This window comes from Oncorhynchus masou, chromosome 14, assembly GCF_036934945.1.
Source record: "Oncorhynchus masou masou isolate Uvic2021 chromosome 14, UVic_Omas_1.1, whole genome shotgun sequence".
NCBI lineage: Eukaryota > Metazoa > Chordata > Actinopteri > Salmoniformes > Salmonidae > Oncorhynchus > Oncorhynchus masou.
Window position 1 is genome coordinate 36,138,032 of NC_088225.1, and position 25,864 is coordinate 36,163,895.

The 25,864-nt window shown below is 41.4% G+C and overlaps 1 protein-coding gene across 2 annotated transcripts in view; it reads left to right on the plus strand.

The window, feature by feature from the left end:
* Positions 1-25,573, plus strand: part of LOC135554808 (F-box/LRR-repeat protein 16-like) — a 158,441-nt gene extending 132,868 nt beyond the window's left edge. For both annotated transcript variants that reach the window (XM_064987245.1, XM_064987247.1), the window contains exons 3-7: positions 5,016-5,258; positions 6,082-6,347; positions 6,626-6,710; positions 10,914-10,977; positions 25,159-25,573. In XM_064987245.1, coding sequence (XP_064843317.1) covers positions 5,016-5,258; positions 6,082-6,347; positions 6,626-6,710; positions 10,914-10,977; positions 25,159-25,307 — 807 coding nt within the window. In that variant the 3' untranslated portion in view covers positions 25,308-25,573. The remainder of the gene's footprint in view (positions 1-5,015; positions 5,259-6,081; positions 6,348-6,625; positions 6,711-10,913; positions 10,978-25,158) is intronic.
* Positions 25,574-25,864: the final 291 nt, after the last annotated feature.

A 25,864-nucleotide genomic window follows, 5' to 3' on the forward strand; every position in this document is an offset into this window, starting at 1 on the left:
TCAGTTATATCAGAGTTATATCAGAGTTGTATCAGAGTTGTATCAGAGTTGTATCAGAGTTGTATCAGAGTTGTATCAGAGCTGTATCAGAGTTGATTCAGAGTTGATTCAGAGTTGTATCAGAGTTGTATCAGAGTTGTATCAGAGTTGTATCAGTTATATCAGAGTGTATCAGAGTTATATCAGAGTTATATCAGAGTTGTATCAGTTATATCAGAGTTGTATCAGAGTTGTATCAGAGTTGTATCAGAGCTGTATCAGTTATATCAGAGCTGTATCAGAGCTGTATCAGAGTTGTATCAGAGTTGTATCAGAGTTGTATCAGAGTTGTATCAGAGCTGTATCAGAGCTGTATCAGAGTTGTATCAGAGCTGTATCAGATCTGTATCAGAGTTGTATCAGAGTTGTTTCAGAGTTGTATCAGTTATATCAGAGTTGTATCAGAGTTGTATCAGAGCTGTATCAGTTGTATCAGAGTTATATCAGAGTTGTATCAGTTATATCAGAGTTGTATCAGAGCTGTATCAGTTGTATCAGAGTTGTATCAGTTGTATCAGAGTTGTATCAGAGCTGTATCAGAGTTGTATCAGTTATATCAGAGTGTATCAGAGTTGTATCAGAGTTGTATCAGAGTTGTATCAGAGTTGTATCAGTTGTATCAGAGTTAAATCAGAGTTGTATCAGTTGTATCAGAGTTGTATCAGAGTTATATCAGAGTTGTATCAGAGTTATATCAGAGTTGTATCAGAGTTGTATCAGAGTTGTATCAGAGTTGTATCAGAGTTATATCAGAGTTGTATCAGTTGTATCAGAGTTGTATCAGAGTTATATCAGAGTTGTATCAGAGTTATATCAGAGTTATATCAGAGTTGTATCAGAGTTATATCAGAGTTGTATCAGTTGTATCAGAGTTATATCAGAGTTGTATGAGAGTTGTATCAGAGTTGTATCAGTTATATCAGAGTTGTATCAGAGTTGTATCAGAGTTGTACCAGAGTTGTATCAGTTATATCAGAGCTGTATCAGAGTTGTATCAGAGTTGTATCAGAGTTGTATCAGAGTTATATCAGAGTTGTATCAGAGTTGTATCAGAGTTGTATCAGAGTTGTATCAGAGCTGTATCAGAGCTGTATCAGAGCTGTATCAGAGTTGTATCAGAGTTGTATCAGAGTTATATCAGAGTTGTATCAGAGCTGTATCAGAGCTGTATCAGAGCTGTATCAGAGCTGTATCAGAGTTGTATCAGAGTTGTATCAGAGTTGTATCAGAGTTGTATCAGATCTGTATCAGAGTTGTATCAGAGCTGTATCAGATCTGTATCAGAGTTGTATCAGTTATATCAGAGTGTATCAGAGCTGTATCAGAGTTGTATCAGAGCTGTATCAGAGCTGTATCAGAGCTGTATCAGAGTTGTATCAGAGCTGTATCAGAGTTGTATCAGTTATATCAGAGTGTATCAGATCTGTATCAGAGTTGTATCAGAGTTGTATCAGAGTTGTATCAGTTATATCAGAGTGTATCAGAGCTGTATCAGAGCTGTATCAGAGTTGTATCAGAGCTGTATCAGAGCTGTATCAGTTATATCAGAGTGTATCAGAGCTGTATCAGAGTTGTATCAGAGCTGTATCAGAGCTGTATCAGAGCTGTATCAGAGTTGTATCAGAGCTGTATCAGAGTTGTATCAGTTATATCAGATCTGTATCAGATCTGTATCAGAGTTGTATCAGAGTTGTATCAGAGTTGTATCAGTTATATCAGAGTTGTATCAGAGTTGTATCAGAGTTGTATCAGAGCTGTATCAGAGCTGTATCAGTTATATCAGAGTTGTATCAGTTGTATCAGAGTTATATCAGAGTTGTATCAGAGTTGTATCAGAGTTATATCAGAGTGTATCAGAGCTGTATCAGAGTTGTATCAGAGCTGTATCAGAGTTGTATCAGAGTTGTATCAGAGCTGTATCAGTTATATCAGAGTTGTATCAGTTGTATCAGAGTTGTATCAGAGTTGTATCAGAGCTGTATCAGAGTTGTATCAGTTATATCAGTTGTATCAGAGTTATATCAGAGTTGTATCAGTTATATCAGAGTGTATCAGAGTTGTATCAGAGTTGTATCAGAGTTGTATCAGAGTTGTATCAGAGCTGTATCAGAGTTGTATCAGAGCTGTATCAGTTATATCAGAGTTGTATCAGTTGTATCAGAGTTGTATCAGAGTTGTATCAGAGTTGTATCAGATCTGTATCAGAGTTGTATCAGTTATATCAGTTTTATCAGAGTTGTATCAGAGTTGTATCAGAGTTGTATCAGAGTTGTATCAGAGTTGTATCAGATCTGTATCAGAGTTGTATCAGAGTTGTATCAGAGTTGTATCAGAGTTGTATCAGAGCTGTATCAGAGTTGTATCAGTTATATCAGAGTTGTATCAGTTATATCAGAGTTGTATCAGATCTGTATCAGAGTTGTATCAGAGTTGTATCAGAGTTGTATCAGAGTTGTATCAGAGTTGTATCAGAGTTGTATCAGATCTGTATCAGAGTTGTATCAGAGTTGTATCAGAGTTGTATCAGAGTTGTATCAGAGTTGTATCAGAGTTGTATCAGAGCTGTATCAGAGTTGTATCAGTTATATCAGAGTTGTATCAGAGTTGTATCAGAGTTGTATCAGAGCTGTATCAGAGCTGTATCAGAGTTGTATCAGAGTTGTATCAGTTGTATATCAGAGTTGTATCAGAGTTATATCAGAGTTATATCAGAGTTGTATCAGAGTTGTATCAGAGCTGTATCAGTTATATCAGTGTTGTATCAGAGCTGTATCAGTTATATCAGAGTTGTATCAGAGTTGTATCAGAGCTGTATCAGTTATATCAGAGTTGTATCAGAGTTGCATCAGATTTGTGTCAGTTGTATCAGAGTTGTATCAGAGTTGTGTCAGTTGTATCAGAGTTGTATCAGAGTTGTGTCAGTTGTATCAGAGTTGTGTCAGTTGTATCAGAGTTGTATCAGAGTTGTATCAGAGTTGTATCAGAGTTGTATCAGAGTTGTGTCAGTTGTATCAGAGTTGTATCAGAGTTGTATCAGAGTTGTATCAGAGTTGTATCAGAGTTGTATCAGAGCTGTATCAGAGTTGTATCAGAGCTGTATCAGAGCTGTATCAGAGTTGTATCAGAGCTGTATCAGAGCTGTATCAGAGCTGTATCAGAGTTGTATCAGTTATATCAGAGTTGTATCAGAGTTGTATCGTTGTAATCTCAGTGTGTTCTCTGTGGTGTGTGTGTTTAGGTGATGCTGGATAGGTGTGTGTATTGTCTAAACTCAGTGTGTGTTCTCTGTGGTGTGTTTGTAGGTGATGCTGGATAGGGATGTGTGTATTGTGTAATATCAGTGTGTTGTCTGGTGTGTGTGTAGGTGATGCTGGATAGGTGTGTGTGTAGGTGATGCTGGATAGGTGTGTGTGTATTGTGTAATCTCAGTGTGTTGTCTGGTGTGTGTGTAGGTGATGCTGGATAGGTGTGTGTGTAGGTGATGCTGGATAGGTGTGTGTGTATTGTGTAATCTCAGTGTGTGTTCTCTGGTGTGTGTGTGTAGGTGATGCTGGATAGGTGTGTGTGTATTGTGTAATCTCAGTGTGTTGTCTGGTGTGTGTGTGTAGGTGATGCTGGATAGGTGTGTGTGTAGGTGATGCTGGATAGGTGTGTGTGTATTGTGTAATCTCAGTGTGTGTTCTCTGGTGTGTATGTAGGTGATGCTGGATAGGTGTGTGTGTGTAGGTGATGCTGGATAGGTGTGTGTGTGTGTATTGTGTAATCTCAGTGTGTTGTCTGGTGTGTGTGTAGGTGAAGCTGGATAGGTGTGTGTGTGTATTGTGTAATCTCAGTGTGTTCTCTGGTGTGTGTGTAGGTGATTCTGGATAGGTGTGTGTGTGTATTGTGTAATCTCAGTGTGTGTGTAGGTGATGCTGGATAGGTGTGTGTGTGTATTGTGTAATCTCAGTGTGTTGTCTGGTGTGTGTGTAGGTGATGCTGGATAGGTGTGTGTGTATTGTGTAATCTCAGTGTGTATGTAGGTGATGCTGGATAGGTGTGTGTGTGTAGGTGATGCTGGATAGCGGTGTGTGTATTGTGTAATCTCAGTGTGTTGTCTGTGGTGTGTGTAGGTGAAGCTGGATAGGTGTGTGTGTGTATTGTGTAATCTCAGTGTGTTCTCTGGTGTGTGTGTAGGTGATGCTGGATAGGTGTGTGTGTATTGTGTAATCTCAGTGTGTGTTGTCTGGTGTGTGTGTAGGTGATGCTGGATAGGGGTGTGTGTATTGTGTAATCTCAGTGTGTGTTCTCTGGTGTGTGTAGGTGATGCTGGATAGGTGTGTGTGTATTGTGTAATCTCAGTGTGTTGTCTGGTGTGTGTGTAGGTGATGCTGGATAGGGGTGTGTGTATTGTGTAATCTCAGTGTGTTCTCTGGTGTGTGTGTAGGTGATGCTGGATAGGGGTGTGTGTATTGTGTAATCTCAGTGTGTGTGTAGGTGATGCTGGATAGGTGTGTGTGTGTGTATTGTGTAATCTCAGTGTGTTCTCTGGTGTGTGTGTAGGTGATGCTGGATAGGTGTGTGTGTATTGTGTAATCTCAGTGTGTTGTCTGGTGTGTGTGTAGGTGATGCTGGATAGGGGTGTGTGTATTGTGTAATCTCAGTGTGTTCTCTGGTGTGTGTGTGTGTGTGTGTGTAGGTGATGCTGGATAGGTGTGTGTGTATTGTGTAATCTCAGTGTGTTGTCTGGTGTGTGTGTGTGTGTAGGTGATGCTGGATAGGTGTGTGTGTATTGTGTAATCTCAGTGTGTGTGTAGGTGATGCTGGATAGGTGTGTGTGTATTGTGTAATCTCAGTGTGTTGTCTGGTGTGTGTGTGTGTGTAGGTGATGCTGGATAGGTGTGTGTGTATTGTGTAATCTCAGTGTGTGTGTAGGTGATGCTGGATAGGTGTGTGTGTATTGTGTAATCTCAGTGTGTTGTCTGGTGTGTGTGTAGGTGATGCTGGAACAGATGCAGGGTCTGATGCACCTGGAGCTGGCCGGTTGTAATGACTTCACGGAGGCCGGTCTGTGGTCCAGCCTGAACGCACGGCTCACGTCGCTCAGCGTCAGCGACTGCATCAACGTGGCAGACGACGCCATCGCTGCCATCTCACAGCTACTGCCCAACCTGTCAGAGCTCAGCCTGCAGGCCTACCACGTAACCGACACAGCCATGGCTTACTTCACAGCCAAACAGGTAGGTTACGATCCTACACTGGGATAGAGAGCACGCAGGTACTGGTACACACACACACTGGTACACACACACACACACACACACTGGTACACACACACACACACACACACACACACACACACACACACACACACACACACACACTGGTACACACAGTTCAGATCACTGTGGTCCTCTCATGATGAGTTCAGATCACTGTGGTCCTCTCATGATGAGTCCAGATCACTGTGGTCCTCTCATGATGAGTTCAGATCACTGTGGTCCTCTCATGATGAGTTCAGATCACTGTGGTCCTCTCTAGATGAGTTCAGATTACTGTGGTCCTCTCATGATGAGTTCAGATCACTGTGGTCCTCTCATGATGAGTCCAGATCACTGTGGTCCTCTCATGATGAGTCCAGATCACTGTGGTCCTCTCATGATGAGTTCAGATCACTGTGGTCCTCTCATGATGAGTCCAGATCACTGTGGTCCTCTCATGATGAGTTCAGATCACTGTGGTCCTCTCATGATGAGTTCAGATCACTGTGGTCCTCTCATGATGAGTTCAGATCACTGTGGTCCTCTCATGATGAGTTCAGAGATATAATCCTAAACCTCATTCTCCCTCTCTCCCTCCCTCCCTCCCTCCCTCCCTCCCTCCCTCCCTCCCTCCCTCCCTCCTCTCCCTCCCTCCCTCCCTCCCTCCCTCCCTCCCTCCCTCCCTCCCTCCCTCCTCTCTCTCTCTCTCTCTCTCTCCTCTCTCTCTCTCTCTCTCTTTTTTTCTCTCTCTCTCTCTCTCTCTCTCTCTCTCTCTCTCTCTCTCTCTCTCTCTCTCTCTCAGGGCTACACCACTCACACGCTGCGTCTCCACTCGTGTTGGGAGATCACCAACCATGGTGTGGTTAACATGGTCCACAGCCTGCCCAACCTCACGGCTCTGAGCCTGTCAGGCTGCTCTAAAATCACTGATGACGGGGTGGAGCTGGTAGCAGAGAACCTGAGGAAGCTGCGGAGCCTGGACCTCTCCTGGTGCCCACGCATCACTGACATGGCCCTGGAGTACATCGCCTGTGACCTCCACAAACTAGAGGAGCTCGTACTGGACAGGTGAGAGTGGAGTATAGTAGAGTACAGTATAGTAGAGTACAGTATAGTAGTGTGGAGTATAGTAGGGTATCGGGTGTAGTATAGTAGTGTGGAGTATAGGGGGGGGGGTCTGGGATCTGCTGAGTGCGGGTCTATACTACCTTATTTCAGAAAGAAAACTAGTATAGTATGAAAAGTATCATTATGGTCACTCTCTCTCTCTCTCCTCTCTCTCTCTCCCCCCTCTCTCTCTCCCCCTCTCTCCCCACCTCTCCCCCCCTCCCTCTCTCTCTCTCCAGATGTGTGAGGATTACAGATACAGGTCTAGGTTACCTGTCCACCATGTCTTCTTTGAGAAGTCTCTACCTGCGCTGGTGCTGTCAGGTACAGTACACACTAGACCCTGACATCAGGGATCATCAACTAGATTCCTACTGGAACATAATTACAAATCATTTGTAGACTGCAAATTGACGTCAAGAAGCCCAAACAGATATAATATTGGACTAAAACACAATCATTTCAAACCTTTGTAAGAATCACATACCCTTAGTGGCCAGTTTATTAGGTACACCCATCTAGTACCTAGTCGATCCCTTTGCTTTCAGAACAGCCTGAATTCTTCGGGGAATGGAAACGTTGCTCAATTGGTATCAAGGGACCTAACGTGCGCCAGGAAAACATTCCCCACACCATTACAACACCACCACCAGCCTGTACTGTTACACCACCACCACCAGCCTGTACCATTACAACACCACCACCACCAGCCTGTACCATTACAACACCACCACCACCAGCCTGTACCATTACAACACCACCACCACCAGCCTGTACCATTACACCACCACCACCAGCCTGTACCGTTACACCACCACCACCAGCCTGTACCATTACACCACCACCACCACCACCAGCCTGTACCATTACACCACCACCACCACCAGCCTGTACCATTACACCACCACCACCACCAGCCTGTACCATTACAACACCACCACCACCAGCCTGTACCATTACAACACCACCACCACCAGCCTGTACCATTACAACACCACCACCACCAGCCTGTACCATTACAACACCACCACCACCAGCCTGTACCATTACACCACCACCACCAGTCTGTACCATTACACCACCACCACCACCACCAGCCTGTACCATTACAACACCACCACCACCAGCCTGTACAGTTACACCACCACCACCAGCCTGTACCATTACAACACCACCACCACCAGCCTGTACCATTACAACACCACCACCACCAGCCTGTACCGTTACAACACCACCACCAGCCTGTACCATTACAACACCACCACCAGCCTGTACCATTACACCACCACCACCACCAGCCTGTACCGTTACAACACCACCACCAGTCTGTACCATTACACCACCACCACCACCAGATTGTACCGTTACAACACCACCACCAGCCTGTACCATTACACCACCACCACCAGCCTGTACCGTTACACCACCACCACCAGCCTGTACCGTTGACACCAGGCAGGATGTGGTCATGGACTCACGCTGCTTACGCCCAATCCTGACTCTGCCGTCAGCCTGTACCGTTGACACCAGGCAGGTGCTTTTTGTCGCACCGTTCTCGGTAAACCCTAGACACGGTCGTGCTTTTTGTTCACACCGTTCTCGGTAAACCTTAGACACGGTCGTGCTTTTTGTTCACACCGTTCTCGGTAAACCCTAGACACGGTCGTGCTTTTTGTTCACACCGTTCTCGGTAAACCCTAGACACGGTCGTGCTTTTTGTTCACACCGTTCTCGGTAAACCCTAGACACGGTCGTGCTTTTTGTTCACACCGTTCTCGGTAAACCCTAGACACGGTCGTGCTTTTTGTTCACACCGTTCTCGGTAAACCCTAGACACGGTCGTGCTTTTTGTTCACACCGTTCTCGGTAAACCCTAGACACGGTCGTGCTTTTTGTTCACACCGTTCTCGGTAAGCCCTAGACACGGTCGTGCTTTTTGTTCACACCGTTCTCGGTAAACCCTAGACACGGTCGTGCTTTTTGTTCACACCGTTCTCGGTAAACCCTAGACACGATCGTGCTTTTTGTTCACACCGTTCTCGGTAAACCCTAGACACGATCGTGCTTTTTGTTCACACCGTTCTCGGTAAACCCTAGACACGGTCGTGCTTTTTGTTCACACCGTTCTCGGTAAACCCTAGACACGGTCGTGCTTTTTGTTCACACCGTTCTCGGTAAACCCTAGACACGATCGTGCTTTTTGTTCACACCGTTCTCGGTAAACCCTAGACACGATCGTGCTTTTTGTTCACACCGTTCTCGGTAAACCCTAGACACGGTCGTGCTTTTTGTTCACACCGTTCTCAGTAAACCCTAGACACGGTCGTGCTTTTTGTTCACACCGTTCTCAGTAAACCCTAGACACGGTCGTGCTTTTTGTTCACACCATTCTCGGTAAACCCTAGACACGATCGTGCTTTTTGTTCACACCGTTCTCGGTAAACCCTAGACACGGTCGTGCTTTTTGTTCACACCGTTCTCGGTAAACCCTAGACACGATCGTGCTTTTTGTTCACACCGTTCTCGGTAAACCCTAGACACGGTCGTGCTTTTTGTTCACACCGTTCTCGGTAAACCCTAGACACGGTCCTGCGTGAAAAGCCCAGGAAGCCGGATGTTTCTGAGATACAGGAATCGACGATCATACCACGTTCGAAATCGCTTAAATCACATGTTTTAAGGCCATTATAATGTTCAATCAAACGGTAACTGAATGCCTTGATGCCTGTCTGCCTGCTTTATATCACAAGCCACGACCACGTGACTCGCTGTCTGTCGGAGCGAACCATTTTGGTGGGAGGTGTACCTAATAAACCTGACCTAATACACTGGGAATAAGTAGATTTACTAAATTAAAATCAATTGGAGCTGCTTTGCTGGTGTTTTTACAGTCTTTTATGTCAAACAATAAAAAATAAATGAAAAGAATTTTGTTAAGTTGGGGCCCTACACCCTTTATACTAATACACTACACCCTAGACCCTACACACTAAACCCTTTATACTAATACACTACACCCTAGACCCTACACACTAAACCCTTTATACTAATACACTACACCCTAGACCCTACACACTAAACCCTTTATACTAATACACTACACCCTAGACACTACACACTAAACCCTTTATACACTACACCCTAGACCCTACACACTAAACCCTTTATACTAATACACTACACCCTAGACCCTATACACTAAACCCTTTATACACTACACCCTAGACCCTACACACTAAACCCTTTATACTAATACACTACACCCTAGACCCTACACACTAAACCCTTTATACTAATACACTACACCCTAGACCCTACACACTAAACCCTTTATACTAATACACTACACCCTAGACCCTACACACTAAACCCTTTATACTAATACACTACACCCTAGACCCTACACACTAAACCCTTTATACTAATACACTACACCCTAGACCCTACACACTAAACCCTTTATACTAATACACTACACCCTACACCCTACACACTAAACCCTTTATACTAATACACTACACCCTAGACTCTACACACTAAACCCTTTATACACTACACCCTAGACCCTACACACTAAACTCTTTATACACTACACCCTAGACCCTACACACTAAACCCTTTATACACTACACCCTAGACCCTACACACTAAACCCTTTATACTAATACACTACACCCTAGACCCTACACACTAAACCATTTATACTAATACACTACACCCTAGACCCTACACACTAAACCCTTTATACTAATACACTACACCCTAGACCCTACACACTAAACCCTTTATACACTACACCCTAGACCCTACACACTAAACCCTTTATACTCTACGCCCTAGACCCTACACACTAAACTCTTTATACACTACACCCTAGACCCTACACACTAAACCCTTTATACTAATACACTACACCCTAGACCCTACACACCCTTTATACACTACACCCTAGACTCTACACACTAAACCCTTTATACTAATACACTACACCCTAGACCCTACACACTAAACCCTTTATACACTACACCCTAGACCCTACACACTAAACCCTTTATACTCTACGCCCTAGACCCTACACACTAAACTCTTTATACACTACACCCTAGACCCTACACACTAAACCCTTTCTACTAATACACTACACCCTAGACCCTACACACCCTTTATACACTACACCCTAGACCCTACACACTAAACCCTTTATACTAATACACTACACCCTAGACCCTACACACTAAACCCTTTATACTAATACACTACACCCTAGACCCTACACACTAAACTCTTTATACACTACACCCTAGATCCTACACACCAAACCCTTTATACTAATACACTACACCCTAGACCCTACACACTAAACCCTTTATACTAATACACTACACCCTAGACCCTACACACTAAACCCTTTATACACTCCTGTGGACAAGCATGCGTCTAATGATTGAGACCTGCTCAGACTATCAGACCTGCTTATTATTAATGATAACTCGGTGTGTGTGTGTGTGTGTGTGTGTCTGTGTATAGGTGCAGGACTTTGGGCTACAGCACCTGTTTGGCATGAGGAGTCTACGTCTTCTCTCTCTCGCAGGTATTCACTCTCTCTGTCTCTCTCTGTGTCTCTGTCTCTCTCTCTCTCACTCTCTCTCTGTCTCTCTCTCTGTCTCTCTCTCTGTCTCTCTCTCTGTCTCTCTGTCTCTCTGTCTCTGTCTCTCTCTCTGTCTCTGTCTCTCTCTGTGTCTCTGTCTCTCTCTCTCTCAATCTCTCTCTGTCTCTCTCTGTCTCTCTGTCTCTCTCTCTGTCTCTGTCTCTCACTCTCTCTCTCTGTCTCTGTCTCTGTCTCTCTCTGTGTCTCTGTCTCTGTCTCTCTGTCTCTGTCTCTCTCTCTCTCTCTCTCTGTCTCTCTCTGTCTCTCTCTGTCTCTCTCTGTCTCTCTCTGTCTCTCTCTCTCTCTCTCTCTCTCTCTCTCTCTCTGTCTCTCTCTGTCTGTCTCTCTGTCTCTCTGTCTCTCGCTATCTCTCTCTCCCCCCCCCCTCTCTCTCTCTGTCTCTCTCTCTCTCTGTCTCTCTCTCTCTCTGTCTCTCTCTCTCTCTTTCTTTCTCTCTCTCTCTCTCTCTCAATTTTCAAATTCAATCCAAGGGGCTTTATTGGCAGGGGAAACATATGTTTACATTGCCAAAGCAAATCGAAATGGATAAACAAAGTAAAATATACAATACAAAATGAACAGTAAACATTACACTCACAAAAGTTCCAAAAGAATAAAGACATTTCAAATGTCATATCATGTCTATATGCAGTGTTGTAGCAATGTGTTAAAATACACAAGAGAAAATAAATAAATACGGGTTGTATTTACAATGGTGTTTGTTCTTCACTGGTTGCCCCTTTCTCGTGGCAACAGGTCACACATCTTGCTGCTGTGATGGCACACTGTGGTATTTCACCCAGTAGATATGGGAGTTTATCAACAACAACAAAAAAATTGAATTCTTTGTAGGTCTTTGTAATCTGATGAGTAGTTTAAATTCAACACATTTTGCCATGGTGCTCTTATGCTATTTGAGAGATTAGTGGGGCCCCGTGGAAGTCGGGCCCCTGGGAATGTGCCCTGCGTGCGGTTGGTAACCCAGCCCTGCACTTACTTACCACTATCTCACCATTTACTATAATACTGTTACAGTAGCAGGTATTTACCTGGTCTACATGTTTACCTGGTCTGCATGTTTACCTGGTCTACATGTTTACCTGGTCTACATGTTTACCTGGTCTACATGTTTACCTGGTCTGCATGTTTACCCGGTCTACATGTTTACCCGGTCTGCATGTTTACCCGGTCTACAGGTTTACCTGATCTACATGTGTACCTGGTCTACATGTGTACCTGGTCTACATGTTTACCTGGTCTACATGTTTAGCTGGTCTACATGTTTACCTGGTCTACATGTTTACCTGGTCTACATGTTTACCTGGTCTGCATGTTTACCTGGTCTACATGTGTACCTGGTCTACATGTGTACCTGGTCTACATGTTTACCTGGTCTACATGTGTACCTGGTCTACATGTGTACCTGGTCTACATGTGTACCTGGTCTGCATGTTTACCTGGTCTACATGTTTACCTGGTCTACATGTTTACCTGGTCTACAGGTTTACCTGGTCTACATGTGTACCTGGTCTACATGTTTACCTGGTCTTCATGTTTACCTGGTCTTCATGTTTACCTGGTCTGCATGTTTACCTGGTCTACATGTGTACCTGGTCTACATGTGTACCGGGTCTACAGGTTTACCTGGTCTACATGTGTACCTGGTCTACAGGTTTACCTGGTCTACATGTTTACCTGGTCTGCATGTTTACCTGGTCTACAGGTTTACCTGGTCTACATGTGTACCGGGTCTACATGTGTACCTGGTCTACATGTTTACCTGGTCTTCATGTTTACCTGGTCTACAGGTTTACCTGGTCTACATGTTTACCGGGTCTACATGTGTACCTGGTCTACATGTTTACCTGGTCTTCATGTTTACCTGGTCTGCATGTTTACCTGGTCTACATGTGTACCTGGTCTACATGTTTTTCTGGTCTACATGTTTACCTGGTCTACAGGTTTACCTGGTCTACATGTTTACCTGGTCTACATGTTTACCTGGTCTACATGTTTACCTGGTCTACAGGTTTACCTGGTCTACATGTGTACCTGGTCTACATGTGTACCTGGTCTACATGTTTACCTGGTCTTCATGTTTACCTGGTCTACATGTGTACCTGGTCTACATGTTTACCTGTTCTGCATGTTTACCTGGTCTGCATGTTTACCTGGTCTACAGGTTTACCCGGTCTGCATGTTTATCCGGTCTGCATGTTTACCTGGTCTAAATGTTTACCTGGTCTACATGTTTACCTGGTCTACATGTTTACCTGGTCTGCATGTTTACCTGGTCTACATCTTTACCTGGTCTGCATGTTTACCTGGTCTGCATGTTTACCTGGTCTACATGTGTACCTGGTCTACATGTGTACCTGGTCTACATGTTTACCTGTTCTGCATGTTTACCTGGTCTGCATGTTTACCTGGTCTACAGGTTTACCCGGTCTGCATGTTTATCCGGTCTGCATGTTTACCTGGTCTAAATGTTTACCTGGTCTACATGTTTACCTGGTCTGCATGTTTACCTGGTCTGCATGTTTACCTGGTCTACATCTTTACCTGGTCTGCATGTTTACCTGGTCTGCATGTTTACCTGGTCTACATGTTTACCTGGTCTGCATGTTTACCTGGTCTGCATGTTTACCTGGTCTACATGTAAAGTGCATTCGTAAAGTATTCAGACCCCTTGACTTTTTCCACATATTGTTACGTTACAGCCTTATTCTAAAATGGATTAAACGTTTTTTTCCCTCTACCTCATCAATCTACACACAATACTCCATAATGACATCACAATACCCCATAATGACATCACAATACTCCATAATGACATCACAATACCCCATAATGACATCACAATACTCCATAATGACATCACAATACCCCATAATGACAAACAAAAAACAGGTTTTAGAATATTTTGCAAATATTACATTTACATAAGTATTCAGACCCTTTAATCGGTACTTTGTTGAAGTAACTTTGGCAGCGACTACAGCCTTGAGTCTTCTTGGGTATGACGCTACAAGCTTGGCATACCTGTATTTGGGGAGTTTCTCCCATTCTTCTCTGCAGATCCTCTCAAGCTTTGTCAGGTTGGATGGGGAGCGTCGCTGCACAGCTATTTTCAGGTCTCTCCAGAGATGTTCGATCGGGTTCAAGTCCGGACTCTGGCTGGGCCACTCAGGGACATTCAGAGACTTGTCCCAAAGCCACTCCTGCGTTGACTTGGCTGTGTGCTTAGGGTCGTTGTCCTGTTGGAAGCTCTAGAGCAGGTTTTCTTCAAGGATCTCTGTACTTTGCTCTGTTCATCTTTCCCTCGATCCTGACTAGTCTCCCAGTCCCAGCAGGTAAAAAACATCCCCACAGCATGATGCTGCCACCACCATGCTTCACTGTAGGGATGGTGCCAGGTTTCCTCCAGACGTGACGTTTGGCATTCAGGCCAAAGAGTTCAATCTTGGTTTCATCAGACCAGAGAATCTTGTTTCTCATGGTCAGAGAGTCCTTTCGATGCCTTTTGGCAAATTCCAAGCGGGCTGTCATGTGCCTTTTACTGAGGAGTGACTTCCGTCTGGCCACTCTACCATAATGGCCTGATTGGTGGAGTACTGCAGAGGTGGTTGTTCTTCTGGAAGGTTCTCCCATCTCCACAGAGGACCTCTGGAGCTCTGTCAGAGTGATCATTGGGTTCTTGGTTACCTCCCCGACCAAGGTCCTTCTCTCCAGATTGCTCAGTTTGGCCGGACGGCCAGCTCTAGGAAGAGTCTTGGTGGTTCCAAATTTCTTCCATTTAAGAATGATGGAGGCTACTATGTTCTTCGGGACCTTCAATGCTGCAGAATTTATTATTTTACCCTTCCCTAGATCTGTGCCTCAACACAATCCTGTCTTCAAGTTGTACGGACAATTCCTTCGACCTCATGGCTTGGTTTTTGCTTTGACATGCACTGTCAGCTGTGGGACCTTATATAGACAGGTGTGTGCCTTTCCAAATCATGTCCAATCAATTGAATTTACCACGGGTGAACTCCAATCAAGTTGTGGAAACATCTCAAGGATGAACAATGAAAACAGGATACACTTGAGCTCAATTTCAAGTCTCATAGCAAAGGGTCTGAATACTTATGTAAATAAGATTTTTTTTATTTTTTTATTTTTTTCAAATCCATTTTAGGCTGTAACGTAACAAAATGTGAAAAAGGTCAAGGGGTCTTGAATACTTTCTGAAGGCCCTCATAGGAACTCCTGGCATTTGGTTTGATCACCACCACACAGTCGTTCCCTCTCTCTTCCTCTCTGCTATAACCCCTCCAGTCCAAAGACAGATAGTCTGAACAGGGACAGAGGTCATCCAGGAGCTGGCCTGTCCTCCTTCTCATCCATACTGAGGAAACTTCAAAGGAACCAACGCACACACACACACACACACACACACACACACTCTTCCTCTCCCTGGCTGGGTAAATCTATATGGTATTCTATAGAATGAGAGAGTTCAGTATATAATCTCTGACTACAGTAAATTAATCATGGGGCGGCAGGGTAGCCTAGTGGTTAGAGCGTTGGACTAGTAACCGAAAGGTTGCAAGTTCGAATCCCCGAGCTGACAAGGTACAAATCTGTCGTTCTGCCCCTTAACAGGCAGTTAACCCACTGTTCCAAGGCCGTCATTGAAAACAAGAATTTGTTCTTAACTGACTTGCCTAGTAAAATAAAGGTAAAATTAAAAAAATGTAAATTAAAAAAGAATATCTGACGACAGGTGTAACATGAATCGTCTCTGACTACAGTCTACAGTACATGAATCATCTCTGACTACAGTACATTAATCATCTCTGACTACAGTCTACAGTACATGAATCATCTCTGACTACAGTACATTAATCATCTCTGACTACTGTACATTAGTCATATCTGACTACAGTCTACAGTACATTAATCATCTCTGACTACAGTACATTAATCATCTCTGACAACAGTACATGAATCATATCTGACTACAGTACATTAATCATCTCTGACTACATTCTAAGGTACTTTAATCATCTCTGACTACAGTACATTAATCATCTCTGACTACAGTACATTAGTCATGTCTGACTACAGTACATGAATCATCTCTGACGACAGTTTACAGTACATGAATCATCTGACTACAGAACATTAATCATCTCTGACTACAGTACATTAATCATCTCTGACTACAGTCTACAGTACATTAATCATCTCTGACTACAGTCTACAGTACATGAATCATCTCTGACTACAGTACATTAATCATATCTGACTACAGTACATGAATCATCTCTGACTACAGTCTACAGTACATTAATCATCTCTGACTACATTCTACAGTACATTAATCATCTCTGACTACAGTACATTAATTATCTCTGACTACAGTATATTAATTATCTCTGACTACAGTACATTAATCATCTCTGACTACAGTCTACAGCACATTAATCATCTCTGACTACAATCTACAGTACATTAATCATCTCTGACAACAGTACATTAATCATCTCTGACTACAGTACATTAATCATCTCTGACTACAGTACATTAATCATCTCTAACTACAGTACATTAGTCATCTCTGACTACAGTACATTAATTATATCTGACTACAGTACATGAATCATCTCTGACTACAGTCTACAGTACATGAATCATCTCTGACTACAGTCTACAGTACATTAATCATCTCTGACTACAGTCTACAGTACATTAATCATCTCTGACTACAGTACATTAATCATCTCTGACTACAGTACATTAATCAACTCTGACTACAGTCTACAGCACATTAATCATCTCTGACTACAGTACATTAATCATCTCTGACTACAGTACATTAGTCATGTCTGACTACAGTACATGAATAATCTCTGACTACAGTACATTAATCATCTCTGACTACAGTACATGAATCATCTCTGACTACAGTCTACAGTACATTAATCATCTCTGACTACAGTCTACAGTACATGAATCATCTCTGACTACAGTCTACAGTACATTAATCATCTCTGACTACAGTACATTAATCATCTCTGACTACAGTCTACAGTACATTAATCATCTCTGACTACAGTCTACAGTACATTAATCATCTCGGACTACAGTCTACAGTACATCAATCATCTCTGACTACAGTACATTAATCATCTCTGACTACAGTCTACAGTACATGAATCATCTCTGACTACAGTCTACAGTACATTAATCATCTCGGACTACAGTCTACAGTACATCAATCATCTCTGACTACAGTACATTAATCATCTCTGACTACAGTACATTAATCAACTCTGACTACAGTCTACAGCACATTAATCATCTCTGACAACAGTACATTAATCATCTCTGACTACAGTACATGAATCATATCTGACTACAGTACATTAATCATCTGACTACATTCTACAGTACATTAATCATCTCTGACTACAGTACATTAATCATCTCTGACTACAGTACATTAGTCATCTCTGACTACAGTACATTAGTCATCTCTGACTACAGTATATTAATTATCTCTGACTACAGTACATTAATCATCTCTGACTACAGTCTACAGCACATGAATTATCTCTGACTACAGTCTACAGTACATTAATCATCTCTGACAACAGTACATTAACCATCTCTGACTACAGTACATTAGTCGTGTCTGACTACAGTACATTAATCATCTCTGACTACAGTACATTAATCAACTCTGACTACAGTCTACAGCACATTAATAATCTCTGACTACAGCACATTAATCATCTCTGACTACAGTCTACAGTACATGAATCATCACTGACTACAGTACATTAATCATCTCTGACTACAGTCTACAGCACATTAATCATCTCTGACTACAGTCTACAGCACATTAATCATCTCTGACTACAGTCTATAGTACATTAATCATCTCTGACAACAGTACATTAATCATCTCTGACTACAGTACATTAGTCATGTCTGACTACAGTAAATTAATCATCTCTGACTACAGTACATTAATCAACACTGACTACAGTCTCCATCATTAATTATCTCTGACTACAGTACATTAATCATCTCTGACTACAGTACATTAGTCATGTCTGACTACAGTACATTAATCATCTCTGACTACAGTACATTAATCAACTCTGACTACAGTCTACAGCACATTAATCATCTCTGACTACAGCACATTAATCATCTCTGACTACAGTCTACAGTACATGAATTATCACTGACTACAGTACATTAATCATATCTGACTACAGTCTACAGTACATTAATCATCTCTGACAACAGTACATTAATCATCTCTGACTACAGTACATTAATCATCTCTGACTACAGTACATTAATCATCTCTGACAACAGTACATTAGTCATCTCTGACTACAGTACATTAGTCATCTCTGACTACAGTACATTAATCATCTCTGACTACAGTACATTAATCATCTCTGACTACAGTACATTAATTATCTCTGACTACAGTCTACAGCACATTAAGCATCTCTGACTACAGTCTACAGTACATGAATCATCTCTAACTACAGTCTACAGTACATTAATCAGCTCTGACTACAGTACATTAATCATCTCTGACTACAGTCTACAGTACATCAATCATCTCTGACTACAGTCTACAGTACATCAATCATCTCTGACTACAGCACATTAATCATCTCTGACTACAGTCTACAGTACATGAATCATCACTGACTACAGTACATTAATCATATCTGACTACAGTCTACAGTACATTAATCATCTCTGACAACAGTACATTAATCATCTCTGACTACAGTACATGAATCATCTCTGACAACAGTACATGAATCATCTCTGACTACAGTACATTAATCATCTCTGACTATAGTACATTAGTCATCTCTGACAACAGTACATTAGTCATCTCTGACTACAGTACATTAGTCATCTCTGACTACAGTACATTAGTCATCTCTGACTACAGTACATTAGTCATCTCTGACTACAGTACATTAATTGTTTCTGACTACAGTCTACAGCACATTAAGCATCTCTGACTACAGTCTACAGTACATTAATCATCTCTAACTACAGTCTACAGTACATTAATCAGCTCTGACTACAGTACATTAATCATCTCTGACTACAGTCTACAGTACATCAATCATCTCTGACTACAGTCTACAGTACATCAATAATCTCTGACTACAGTCTACAGTACATTTATCATCTCTGACTACAGTACATTAATCATCTCTGACTACAGTACATTAGTCATCTCTGACTACAGTCTACAGTACATGAATCATCTCTGACTACAGTCTACAGTAGATTAATCATCTCTGACTACAGTCTACAGTACATGAATCATCTCTGACTACAGTCTACAGTAGATTAATCATCTCTGACTACAGTCTACAGTACATCAATCATCTCTGACTACAGTCTACAGTACATCAATAATCTCTGACTACAGTCTACAGTACATTTATCATCTCTGACTACAGTACATTACTCATCTCTGACTACAGTACATTAATCATCTCTGACTACAGTCTACAGTATATTAATCATCTCGGACTACAGTCTACAGTACATCAATCATCTCGGACTACAGTCTACAGTACATCTATCATCTCTGACTACAGTACATTAATCATCTCTGACTACAGTACATTAATCATCTCTGACTACAGTCTACAGTACATGAATCATCTCTGACTACAGTCTACAGTACATCAATCATCTCTGACTACAGTCTACAGTACATCAATCATCTCTGACTACAGTACATTAATCATCTCTGACTACAGTCTACAGTACATGAATCATCTCTGACAACAGTACATTAATCATCTAGGACTACAGTACATGAATCATCTCTGACTACAGCACATGAATTATCTCTGACTACAGACTACAGTACATGAATCATCTCTGACTACAGCACATGAATTATCTCTGACTACAGACTACAGTACATGAATCATCTCTGACTACAGACTACAGTACATTAATCATCTCTGACTACAGACTACAGTACAATAATCATCTCTGACTACAGCACATGAATTATCTCTGACTACAGACTACAGTACATGAATCATCTCTGACTACAGACTACAGTACATTAATCATCTCTGACTACAGACTACAGTACAATAATCATCTCTGACTACAGGCTACAGTATAATGTGTGTGTGAGGAGAGGAAGCATTTTGTAGACTATTGAGAAGCAGTCATACACAGAGGGGGCTGTTTCCTAATAATATGTCCTTTCTCCTGGATTGTTCACCCGTTTACTACTTCCCCCAAATCTGAAAGCATTGGATTGGTGGAGACGTGGGCTAGTGGGAGTTTCTACCATGTTTCTCATACCAGTCATTTCCTGTCAAATCAGTGAAGGGAAGTGAACAAGTGCATCTTTTGAAAGGAAGGAGAGATAATTGGTTTCACAACCATGGGGAGAATCTTAATTGCATTTCCTTGATTCCCCGCATCCTCCTTCCAGAACCCATCCAATGAGAAGGTTCATCCCCTCTGTACCTTCTCATCCAAAAGGTTTTGACAAGGAGAGGAGAGAGGACATACAATTAAGATGCATGGACTTCCTGTGTTTCTCCTCTGTCCTGTCTGTCTCTGCACCACTCCTCCCCCTGCTGACCAACTCTGGTATCTCATGAAAACTCATTATTCAGATTGAATGGATTGTTTGGATTGCTATATGAATATAATGATAGGATATTTAGAATGATGGAATGATATAATTTTTAGAATGATAGAATAGATAGAATGATAGAATATTTAGAATGATAGAATATATAGAATATTTAGAATGATAGAGTAGATAGAATATTTAGAATGATAGAATGATTGAATAGATAGAATATTTAGAATGATAGAATAGATATAATGATATAATATTTAGAATGATAGAATGATTGAATAGATATAATATTTAGAATAATAGAATAGATAGAATGATAGAATATTTAGAATGATAGAATAGATAGAATGATAGAATATTTAGAATGATGGAATATATAGAATATTTAGAATGATATAATAGATAGAAGGATAGAATGATAGAATAGATAGAAGGATAGAATGGATTTAATAGAAAACATTATAGAATGACATAATAGATAGGACACAAGGATAGAATGGATATAATAGATACAATTATAGAATGATATAATGATATAATAGTTAGAAGGATAGAATGGATATAATAGAAAACATTATAGAATGATAGAATAGATAGGACACAAGGATAGAATGGATATAATAGATACAATTATAGAATGATATAATGATATAATAGATAGAAGGATAGAATGGATATAATAGAAAACATTATAGAATGATAGAATAGATAGGACACAAGGATAGAATGGATATAATAGATACAATTATAGAATGATATAATGATATAATAGATAGAAGGATAGAATTATATAATAGATAGAAGGATATAATGATATAATAGATAGAAGGAAAGAGTGATAGAATAGATAGGACACAAGGATAGAATGGATATAATAGATACAATTATAGAATGATATAATAGACAGAAGGATAGAATAATAGAATAGATAGAAGGAAAGAGTGATTAACTATATTAGAAACACAAGTCAGACATAGAATAGAATAGATAGAAGGATAGAATGATAGAATAGATAGAAGGATAGAATGATAGAATAGATAGAAGGATAGAATGATAGAATAGATAGAATGATAGAATAGATAGAATGATAGAATAGATATAAGGATAGAATAATAGAATAGATAGAAGGAAAGAGTGATTAACTATATTAGAAACACAAGTCAGACATAGAATAGAATAGATAGAAGGATAGAATGATAGAATAGATAGAAGGATAGAATGATAGAATAGATAGAAGGATAGAATGATAGAATAGATAGAATAGATAGAAGGATAGAATGATAGAATAGATAGAAGGATAGAATGATAGAATAGATAGAAGGATAGAATGATAGAATAGATAGAAGGATAGAATGATAGAATAGATAGAATAGATAGAAGGATAGAATGATAGAATAGATAGAAGGATAGAATGATAGAATAGATAGAAGGATAGAATGATAGAATAGATAGAATAGATAGAATGATAGAATAGATATAAGGATAGAATAATAGAATAGATAGAAGGAAAGAGTGATTAACTATATTAGAAACACAAGTCAGACATAGAATAGAATAGATAGAAGGATAGAATGATAGAATAGATAGAATAGATAGAATGATAGAATAGATATAAGGATAGAATAATAGAATAGATAGAAGGATAGAATGATAGAATAGATAGAAGGAAAGAGTGATTAACTATATTAGAAACACAAGTCAGACATAGAATAGAATAGATAGAAGGATAGAATGATAGAATAGATAGAATAGATAGAATGATAGAATAGATATAAGGATAGAATAATAGAATAGATAGAAGGATAGAATGATAGAATAGATAGAAGGAAAGAGTGATTAACTATATTAGAAACACAAGTCAGACATAGAATAGATAGAAGGATAGAGTGATAGAATAGATAGAAGGATAGAATGATAGAATAGATAGAATAGATAGAAGGATAGAATGATAGAATAGATAGAAGGATAGAATGATAGAATAGATAGAAGGATAGAATGATAGAATAGATAGAAGGATATAATGGATATAATAGAAAACACAAGTCAGACATAGAATTGAATAGATAGAAGGAAAGAGTGATAGAATAGATAGAAGGATATAATGATAGAATAGATAGAAGGATAGAATGGATATAATAGAAAACACAAGTCAGACATAGAATTGAATAGATAGAAGGATAGAATGATAGAATAGATAGAAGGATAGAATGATAGAATAGATTGAAGGATAGAATGATAGAATAGATAGAAGGAAAGAGTGATTAACTATATTAGAAACACAAGTCAGACATAGAATAGAATAGATAGAAGGATAGAATGATAGAATAGATAGAAGGATAGAATGATAGAATAGATAGAAGGATAGAATGATAGAATAGATAGAAGGATAGAGTGATAGAAGGATAGAATGATAGAATAGATAGAAGGATAGAATGGATATAATAGAAAACACAAGTCAGACATAGAATAGAATAGATAGAAGTATAGAATAGATTGAAGGATAGAATGATAGAATAGATAGAAGGATAGAATGATAGAATAGATAGAAGGAAAGAGTGATAGAATATATAGAAGGATAGAATGATAGAATAGATAGAAGGATAGAATGGATATAATAGAAAACACAAGTCAGACATAGAATAGAATAGATAGAAGGATAGAATGATAGAATATATAGAAGGATTGAATGATAGAATAGATTGAAGGATAGAATGATAGAATAGATAGAAGGAAAGAGTGATTAACTATATTAGAAACACAAGTCAGACATAGAATAGAATAGATAGAAGGATAGAGTGATAGAATAGATAGAAGGATAGAATGATAGAATAGATAGAAGGATTGAATGATAGAATAGATAGAAGGATATAATGATAGAATAGATAGAAGGATAGAATGATAGAATAGATAGAAGGATAGACTGATAGAATAGATAGAAGGATAGAGTGATAGAATAGATAGAAGGATTGAATGATAGAATAGATAGAAGGATAGAATGATAGAATAGATAGAAGGATTGAATGATAGAATAGATAGAAGGATAGAATGGTAGAATAGATAGAAGGACAGAGTGATAGAATAGATAGAAGGATAGAATGATAGAATAGATAGAAGGATTGAATGATAGAATAGATAGAAGGATAGAATGATAGAATAGATAGAAGGATTGAATGATAGAATAGATAGAAGGATAGAATGATAGAATAGATAGAAGGATAGAATGATAGAATAGATAGAAGGATAGAATGTATATAATAGAAAACACAAGTCAGACTTTTACCATCTACTATATTAGTCTGACTTGGGTTTCTGTTCTCTTTCTCCTCTCTCTGCCTCCCTCCCCATCTCTCTCTTTTTCCTCTCTCTACCTCCCTCCCCATCTCTCTCTGCCTCCCTCCCTCCCCATCTCTCTCTTTCTCCTCTCTCTGCCTCCCTCCCATCTCTCTCTTTCTCCTCTCTCTGCCTCCCTCCCTCCCTCCCCATCTCTCTCTTTCTCCTCTCTCTGCCTCCCTCCCCATCTCTCTCTTTCTCCTCTCTCTGCCTCCCTCCCTCCCCATCTCTCTCTTTCTCCTTTCTCTCTTTCTCCTCTCTCTGCCTCCCTCCCATCTCTCGCTTTCTCCTCTCTGTGCCTCCCTCCCCATCTCTCTCTTTCTCCTCTCTCTGCCTCCCTCCCCATCTCTCTCTTTCTCCTCTCTCTGCCTCCCTCCCCATCTCTCTCTTTCTCCTCTCTCTGCCCCCCTCCCATCTCTCTCTTTCTCCTCTCTCTGCCTCCCTCCCCATCTATCTCTTTCTCCTCTCTCTGCCTCCCTCCCATCTCTCTCTTTCTCCTCTCTCTGCCTCCCTCCCCATCTCTCTCTTTCTCCTCTCTCTGCCTCCCTCCCCATCTCTCTCTTTCTCCTCTCTCTGCCTCCCTCCCCATCTCTCTCTTTCTCCTCTCTCTGCCTCCCTCCCCATCTCTCTCTTTCTCCTCTCTCTGCCTCCCTCCCCATCTCTCTCTTTCTCCTCTCTCTGCCCCCTCCCATCTCTCTCTTTCTCCTCTCTCTGCCTCCCTCCCCATCTATCTCTTTCTCCTCTCTCTGCCTCCCTCCCATCTCTCTCTTTCTCCTCTCTCTGCCTCCCTCCCATCTCTCTCTTTCTCCTCTCTCTGCCTCCCTCCCCATCTCTCTCTTTCTCCTTTCTCTCTTTCTCCTCTCTCTGCCTCCCTCCCCATCTCTCTCTTTCTCTCTCCTCTCTGCCTCCCTCCCCATCTCTCTCTTTCTCCTCTCTCTGCCTCCCTCCCCATCTCTCTCTTTCTCCTTTCTCTCTTTCTCCTCTCTCTGCCTCCCTCCCCATCTCTCTCTTTCTCTCTCCTCTCTGCCTCCCTCCCCATCTCTCTCTTTCTCCTTTCTCTTTCTCTATTCTCTACCTCCCTTTCTCTGTTTCTCCTCCCTCTCTCTCTCCACCCCTATCCCCCCCCCCCCCAGGTTGTCCACTCCTAACCACTACAGGTCTATCTGGTTTGATCCAGATCCAGGATCTAGAGGAGTTGGAGTTGACCAACTGTCCTGGAGCCACAGCCGAACTCTTCAAGTACTACTCACAACACCTGACACGCTGCATGGTCATCGAGTAGCCCCCCCCCCCCCCGGATCCCCATCACACCCCCCTCTAACCTACCACCTTATCCAACTACCAACTGACCTGCCTACCAATCCCCGACCCCCAACTACCCCAACTACCAACCACTCCGTTACTTCAGCCCAACGAACGCAGAGGAGGAATGAGGTCGATGGAGCCAGCCAGGATCTCTGCTCCAGCCAGGATCTCTGCTCCAGCCAGGATCTCTGCTCCAGCCAGGATCTCTGCTCCAGCCAGGATCTCTGCTCCAGCTTGGATCTCTGCTCCAGCCAGGATCTCTGCTCCAGCCAGGATCTCTGCTCCAGCCAGGATCTCTGCTCCAGCCAGGATCTCTGCTCCAGCCAGGATCTCTGCTCCAGCCAGGATCTCTGCTCCAGCCAGGATCTCTGCTCCAGCCAGGATCTCTGTTCCAGCCAGGATCTCTGCTCCAGCCAGGATCTCTGCTCCAGCCAGGATCTCTGCTCCAGCCAGGATCTCAGCTCCAGCCAGGATCTCTGCTCCAGCCAGGATCAACCAGGGAACGTTTACAGGAAAGAGGGATTTTTTTGTAGA